Source organism: Anabrus simplex, chromosome 7 (assembly GCF_040414725.1).
Source record: "Anabrus simplex isolate iqAnaSimp1 chromosome 7, ASM4041472v1, whole genome shotgun sequence".
NCBI lineage: Eukaryota > Metazoa > Arthropoda > Insecta > Orthoptera > Tettigoniidae > Anabrus > Anabrus simplex.
The window spans coordinates 247,102,368-247,109,997 of NC_090271.1; the positions used below are offsets into that span (position 1 = coordinate 247,102,368).

At 39.8% G+C, this 7,630-nt stretch overlaps 1 protein-coding gene across 4 annotated transcripts in view; it reads right to left on the reverse strand.

The window, feature by feature from the left end:
- LOC136877532 (uncharacterized protein C2orf42) overlaps positions 1-2,593 on the reverse strand; it is a 227,010-nt gene extending 224,417 nt beyond the window's left edge. For 3 of the 4 annotated variants that reach the window (XM_067151653.2, XM_067151652.2, XM_067151654.2), the window contains exons 1-2: positions 2,415-2,593; positions 1,988-2,208 (exon numbers count right to left, since the gene is read on the reverse strand). In XM_067151653.2, the coding sequence (XP_067007754.1) occupies positions 1,988-2,200 (213 nt within the window). In that variant the 5' untranslated portion in view covers positions 2,201-2,208; positions 2,415-2,593. The remainder of the gene's footprint in view (positions 1-1,987; positions 2,209-2,414) is intronic. The other variant, XM_068228673.1, reaches the window with a different exon arrangement.
- Positions 2,594-7,630: the final 5,037 nt, after the last annotated feature.

Consider the following 7,630-nt stretch of genomic DNA (forward strand, 5'->3'; position numbering starts at 1 on the left):
CAGATATTCTGTGTCCGCACATCCTACTCCTTATGGTACAGCACCTTGGGACAATGTTCCAACAAGATAATGGACATCCACACACAGCACGTATGTCTATGGACTACCTAAAGCATGTTGAGGTCCTTCCCTGGCCAGCAAGAACCCCGGACCTCTCTATCATTCGTGACAATGATGCTTGTTGTTTAAAGGGGCCTAAAAGCTAGGTCATTGACCCTCTCTGTCACTGAACACGTGTGGGATGACACAGGAAGGAGACTCCATCCTGGTACCAACCTGCAGGATATGGAGGGACAGCTGCAACAACTGAGAATGAACTTGCATCAGGAGAAGATTCAAAGACTGTTTGACAACATTCCAAACCGTATAAGGGCAGCATTGCTGCCAGAGAGCCTACTGACCTGGCGCTAACATTCCACCTGTAACTGCCAACGGCCTTGTCTCTTACACCCCATATTGTAATCAGTTCAATAAAGGCACATGGTCTTTCAGCACATGTAGTTTCATTCACTTTCAACCACTTCTGTGTGCTTAACTTTTTTTTTTTCAAGCAGTGTATGGCATAACTATAGAAAGCGGCACGCAAGGATTAGTAACACGAGCCACCACCAGGTGGCGCAAGCGAGTTTACTGTCGCACTAGAAGCGCTTAGAGGGAGCGCTGCGAGGAACGACAATGCTGCCAACTGTTGCTTGTACAGCTGTCTTCTTGTTGGTTTGCAATGGCTGTTTGTGGAGGTTGTGACATTCAGGTGAAGAAGTTTATAAGCAATTTTACAGAGCTTGGCCTGGATTTAAAATGAAAGGTTACAGCTACTAAATTATGTTTTTTCTTGCCGTGCAGATAGTATGCGCCGCGGCCATAGTTAAGAGCCTCTCGAAGGGAGTGTGGCTCCCGAAGGGAGCCACTGTTCTCATGACAGAGCTTGGCCTGGATTTAAAATGATAGGTTACAGCTACTAAATTATGTTTTTTCTTGCCGTGCGGGCAGTATGCGCCGCGGCCATAGTTAAGAGCCTCTCGAAGGGAGTGTGGCTCCCGAAGGGAGCCACTGTTCTCATGACAGAGCTTGGCCTGGATTTAAAATGATAGGTTACAGCTACTAAATTACGTTTTTTCCTGTCGTGCGGGCAGTATGCGCCGCAGCCATAGTTAAGAGCCCCGCGAAGAGAGTGTGGCTCCCTGGGAGCCACTGTTCTCATGACAGAGTTTGGCCTGGATTTAAAATGATAGGTTACAGCTACTAAATTACGTTTTTTCTTGCCGTGCGGGCAGTATGCGCCGCGGCCATAGTTACGAGCCTTTGTTCTCATGACAGAGATTGGCCTCGAGGTGCAAAAATACCTTAAAGCTAATAAATGATCTTTATATCTCACGCCGAGGCCATTTCAAACTTCCCTGGCCGCTTCATAATTTTTTTCTCTTGCAATGGTTGGTAACACAATCTCGGCCTCATCCTAGGTATCAATGATGTCATCCTCTTCCATACGAGAACCAATCACCGATAAAAGCAATGGAGTATGGCGTGTAAAACAGTATTTTTGGTTATAAAAGCAAATGTACTTCTAGGGGCGGGTGGGTTGGTCCCTGGCTAGCGTATTGAACACATCCCTCTTCCACAATCATTTTCAGGTGAGAATAGCAGCATTTAAAATAATATTTTATGTTTTAAACCTTGCGTGCCACTTTCTATATTTCTACCGCAGTGTATATTTAAGAACACCCTGCCGAAGACCATGAATACTAAATCTCTCCAGCTACAAAATGAGGAAAAGCGTGAAAATTTTAAAATAATAAGAGATACAAAATCTGATCTCAAAATGGGGAGAGTGGTTTCAGTGATCACGAGAGTGGAAGGAAAGATGAAAAGTCAGGAATCTCCTGCTTACATCAGAAGAGACAGATCTGAATATGCAATCTGGGCCCGCACTAAGAGAGTCAGGCCTATCTACCAAAATAAGGACTGTATTAACCAAACGTTAACTTACTTGGGTTGTAGTTCCTGTTATCAGTTTGCATGCTTCAGTGGACATCTTCCTCTTTTCTCCAGCTTCTTTAAACACCACATCACAAGACTTGTTTTTACAGCTAAGACCCCTGGTGCCATTGTATGTACCACACTTCGGACACTTTCGAACTCCACGTAATGTAGCGCGGCCCAAGTCTGACAGCAAAGCTTTTAACCTGTCGTCATTGGGCATATTCAGTCCTGAAAATAATAGCATGCAAATGAAATGAACTTATATGCCTACATTTTGCTTATCATATATTTAATTCGTAAGTTTAGAATTCAGTCCATTTTAGAGTATAAGAGGAAAAAACTAATGAACAACGATATCTGTTCACCGACAGTTTTCATATACGAAAAAACATATAGCCACTACAATTCAAATATCTGTTTACAAATAACATTACCCACGTACGCTAATCCCACTGAGTTATCACGATTCCACAAAGGTAAATGCTTTTTCTATTCACTTTCCTTCCAGTACCGCTCTTCACAATCACACACTTCCAACTAGCAACTCTTTAAAAACCCTAAACGTCAAAATATTGACAGCTCCAACATTTGTTGAATATGCTTTACTCGTGGGCTGCCATGTTTTGTTTCATGGAATACCTAACACACAAAAGTAAAAAAAAAAAAAAAAAAAAAGTTCCACCAGAGCGGCACCTGAGGCAAGATTCCGGCGCAATATCCAAATTACCATCGAATCTGAGATTACCGAAATAATTAATTAATTAGATACATTTTCACAATGTACATACATGGAACAGATAATACATGGTTAGTTGACTCTAGCACAGAACACAGTCAGTGATTCGGCCATTTGCTTGCAGAACATCGCATGGTATCTGTCACATGTACCACCACAGCGCACGCACGCACACACATTCTAGTCCTGGAGAGTGGAAACCTACTCTCTGGCATAATAGGTGGTGAAAACCATGTATTGCAACACCACCTAGATATAAGGCCTAACAACAGCGTGATGACGCCACACTAAGGAGGCGATGCCAATGCGGAGAAACGCGGAACATGGTTAAACACAGACATGATTTTAATATATTTTTCCAATGGAATAATTTATTTACTCATTCATAGCGTTTCAATCTTAAAGGATATTGAACAACACTGTCCTTATTAATGTATTTTAGTGACTCTGCCAATAAAGATAAACAGCAAACAGTTGTAAAACACGGCAGCATTTTGCAATGTTAACTTACTTAGGCCGAATTGCTAACAGTACAACAGGATGTTGCAAACTTATTTCAATTTAAATAGGCATTGCATGATCTTGAAAGAAAAACAGCACGTAGAATATTAGCATAGGCCTAACATCTAGGCTGATGTAGCATCACTGGCAGTATTTGCACAGAGCCTACCATGTTTCCTCCCTTGAAGTTCATGTATGGTTTAATGAGAATTTCACCTACCATCGATGTTACCAATTTGTCATTCTGTTTGAGGTCTTGAACTTTATGTTTTATGTATTCCAGAAAGTATCTAAGTTTCTGTCCCAATATTGGACTACCATTCAGACTGGAGCCTACTCTTTTAAAAGTATTGACATGTGGTAATGTTAAATTGCTACTATGTCTCATAAATTTGTAAAAAATCGCACGGCGCAACAGCCCTGAAGGCCTTGGACTTGGCTCTGCTCAGCCCGAAGGACTGCAGATTACGAGATGTCTTGTGTTCGGCAGGACGAATCCTCTCGGCCGTTATTCTTGGCTTTCTAGACCGGGGTCGCTATCTCACCGTCAGATAGCTCGCAAATGTAATCACGTAGGCTGAGTGGACCTCGAACCAACACTCAGATTTAGGTAAAAAACCTGACTTAGCCGAGAATCGAACCCGGGCCTCCGGTTAAGAGGCAGGCAGTATATCCCTTCACCACGGTGTCGGCCATAAATGTGTAAACATGAGATATCGGACAGAAGGTTGAACAAATAACAAGAAAATCATACACATACTCCCTTATGAACTAAGAAATGTTTTAACTGTGACTATTAAATTAACTGTGGGGGACATCATACTCGGTATTCAGTTTACCAACTAGAACCAGAATTAACATATTTCTTGAATCTTTCTAAACATTATTACACTCATTCCTTGTAAATGGAGCTATGATGTTTTGTAACTAAAGAATATACCGCATTTGTATTAGTAATTTTGTCCACATTTACATTAGAAATATTTTATACTTTAATAAAACCCGTTTAGAATAAAGGCCATGTGCTATTAGATGTTTACATGTGCTATACAGTATGGCTGCCTTGATATATCGACGTACACAGAAATTACTTACGTTCACTTCATCACAGTACAACAACCATCAGGTAACAACATTTATATTGTACTTTTTCAGCTGTGTAACATTGTGGATTGAAATTCTGTGTATGAGATATGTACTATCTTCAATGGCTCTGTTTATTGCTCCTCATTCTATTCACTTTTTTGCCTGGTTCTTCTCTTCACCTGCCAGAATATGACGGTAATATGATGGACAATTGGGAAAGATATACGGCACTGCAGTCTCTGACAGTCATGGTCTTGGAAGAGGAGTAGTTAAAAGTTATTTCCTGAGGATCAGTACCAGTTACTTCCCATAAAATATCACCGACTTTAAATGTCTGTGGCATACCTGTAAAATAATGTATCAATGTGAGCGAAATTCGTGTAATTCTAGGGTGAATCGGCCTACACCAGCAGCTCTTGTAGGTGGTACGTTTTAATGTGTATAATAAAAATGAAAATAATACCGTTGAAATAATGTATCCCATAATTGTGAGCAATATAACCTTATATCATTGAAGAGTAAATATGCCTACATATCACCAGCTGTTGCGTGTAGTTAAATACGTCATAGGCCTGTGCTCATTATGATTGCGTGAGAATTTATTAATAATAGTTACTCACAATTGCGTTATTTGTAAATCTGTAGTCTTGACTTGGAATTGCACGTAAACATATCTGCCGCATAACCTCGTCTTTCGGAAACTTAATGCATGCACTTCGTTATCACTGTCGCATTTCTCCTTACAGTTGAGTACGCAACACATCAGTACAATTATGTACACCGTTACTAGCAATATGCACCATTAAACGAATTAAAACCCTTCTAATTTCAGCATTACATGGCCAAACTCATTGCTGTGTTATTACTCAAAAGGTTCAAGCTTGCCTCCCTATGCCGACGTCACAGTATGTTCCCAGAACGGTTACGAGGCCTTATATATAGGGGGTGTTGAGTATTGCAAACAGAGTCGTCACATGCCTTAGGTCGTATTTTGGTTGTTTCCAATCTTGTATAAACATGGGCTCGATGGCACAGAACTCTTCCCAGATTTCTTCGCTCATTGATACAAGTTCCATCATGATAGATTTGTACGTGGGTGTGGCTGGAGGTAGAAATTTTAGCATTATTTCCTCTAAGAAAAATGCTTCCCTTACAAATACGTACATCAATCGAGATGGAGTGTACCTGGAGCCACATAAAGCTTTCTTTAGAAATGATGCTTTAACATTTTCTATGCTTGACAGTTGATCTTTTGTTAGGTAAAGCCAGATGTTTTCTATTCCGTAGGTGGTGAAGGTGAAACCTTGACATTAAACAATTTTACTGCAGTTTTTAATGACAATTTTCTCAGGTGTTTTATGCTATTTGTTCTTCTAAAGGCTGCGCTGACTCTGTCCATAATGTGATAAGAAAATTTGTTTCCACATGTTTGTATGATCAAAATAATACACTATAGGCAATATTGGACACTTCCTTATTATCCCGTAAAAAACTGAGAGACATCAAATACACTATAGACAATACTGGACACTTCCGCATTCTCCCGTACGAAACATGTTGAAAGTGGCGCACCTGGCGGAATGACCATAAACGTCAGGTGGTAAGATTGAAACTACACAACTTGCATGTTAAAACTGATAAAAATAATGAAATAAAATAATTATGTTTGCGTTGATCTACTACGAAAGATGAATGTTAATACTGATATAGCTCGTTCCATGTTAAGAAAACAGTATCGCTCTTATGACAACAGGGTTGCCATATCGAATATCTCTGCTCAACATCATCACGGGAAAATGGCAGCACATACATTTGTGAAATTCAGTATTTAAGTTACAGACAAAAGCGGAAGAAACTACGCTATAAATTCATTTTGTGAACTAAAGGGGACGGGGTGTTTACAGAGGCTATCTTTGGTTTGTACGGAATCAGATATAAACTACGGCACATAAAAAACTTCAGTATTGAAGTGTACGGCAAATGGGGAGAAGAAAACAGACAAATAATTTTTATGGGCTCGAGAGGTGAGGGATGCATTTAATTGAATTTAATAACTTTTTCAGGCAATAAAGGCTAGAAAACGAACGCAATAAATAAATACTGTAGATGACTCTACAAAAGATCAGATTATTAATGTTAAAGAAAGAAATCACACACGTAGGCTTATCGCATAACTCTCACTCAACACAAGATTCAAAGCCTAAAAACACACACACACACACAAATAAATACTATAGACGACTTTACAGAAGTGAGCTGCCAGCGGTTCACAGAGTGAGGGACTACACGAGGCTTGTACCACAGCAACACAGAAGAAGGTAAATGAAGGAAGGCAACGAAGCGATGGCTGTTTCCGCCATTGGGCTTCCTCCCTACAAATGTATTTATGAAAAAGAAAATGTTATGTTGTTATTTTAATAGCTCGCAGGCAAAAATGCCTCGTCCATTTTATCTATCTTTCATAATGCATTACAAAGTGCAGTATAATATCCGTTAATCACGAGAGAATTATGGGTGTCCCACAGGGGGTGTGTTTACTCCTTGTGGGTCCATAAGAACAATACTGTTTTCTTAACGTGGAATGACCTATAGAAATAAACTCAATAATGATTTCGTTTTGTCCGAATTCTTGGTTGAATTACGAGCGCTGAGGCCTTCTGTTCAGAAGGTCACGGAATTGATTCCCGGCGGGATCGGAATTTCAATCGCGTCTAATTAATCGTCCTCGTTCGGGACCTGGGTGTTCGAGTTTGTTCCAACACTATCTCTTCATATTCAGACAACACACTACACTTCCAATCATCTCATAAACATACAATAGTGCTAACTTGACCTCGGATTTTTAAGTGCTAAAGTGTTAAATAGCTGCCTAAAATAGGTTCTCAATAAGGTTCTAAAATATATCAATGTTATTTAATTTAACATGAATCAATTAAAATCAATAGCGGCTGCTGAGGGAGACTGGAGGAAGGGCATTACTTGTTTACAAATTTGCGTTCTTACTCAACACACACAAGTTAACAAATGCTTACTCTCTTTATCTTAAAATGATCGTTATGTTTGGCGATAAGCAGAAACCAGTTGAATCACCATACTCCTATAAGTGCATGAATTAATACGTTGTAAGGAATTTTCGTGCATTTAATTTTTCATTCAAGTGTTTGAGATCTGCTACTCCAGTTTTCGTCCAAGAAGTTCGAATAACATGTACGGAAAAACGAAAACTCATTAGGTATTTGATTCCCAGCTACACAAGCATTCGTGGGTGTCCTCGATACAACCCTTGCTGGAATTTACGCCGATATTGGCACCTTTATATTGCCACAC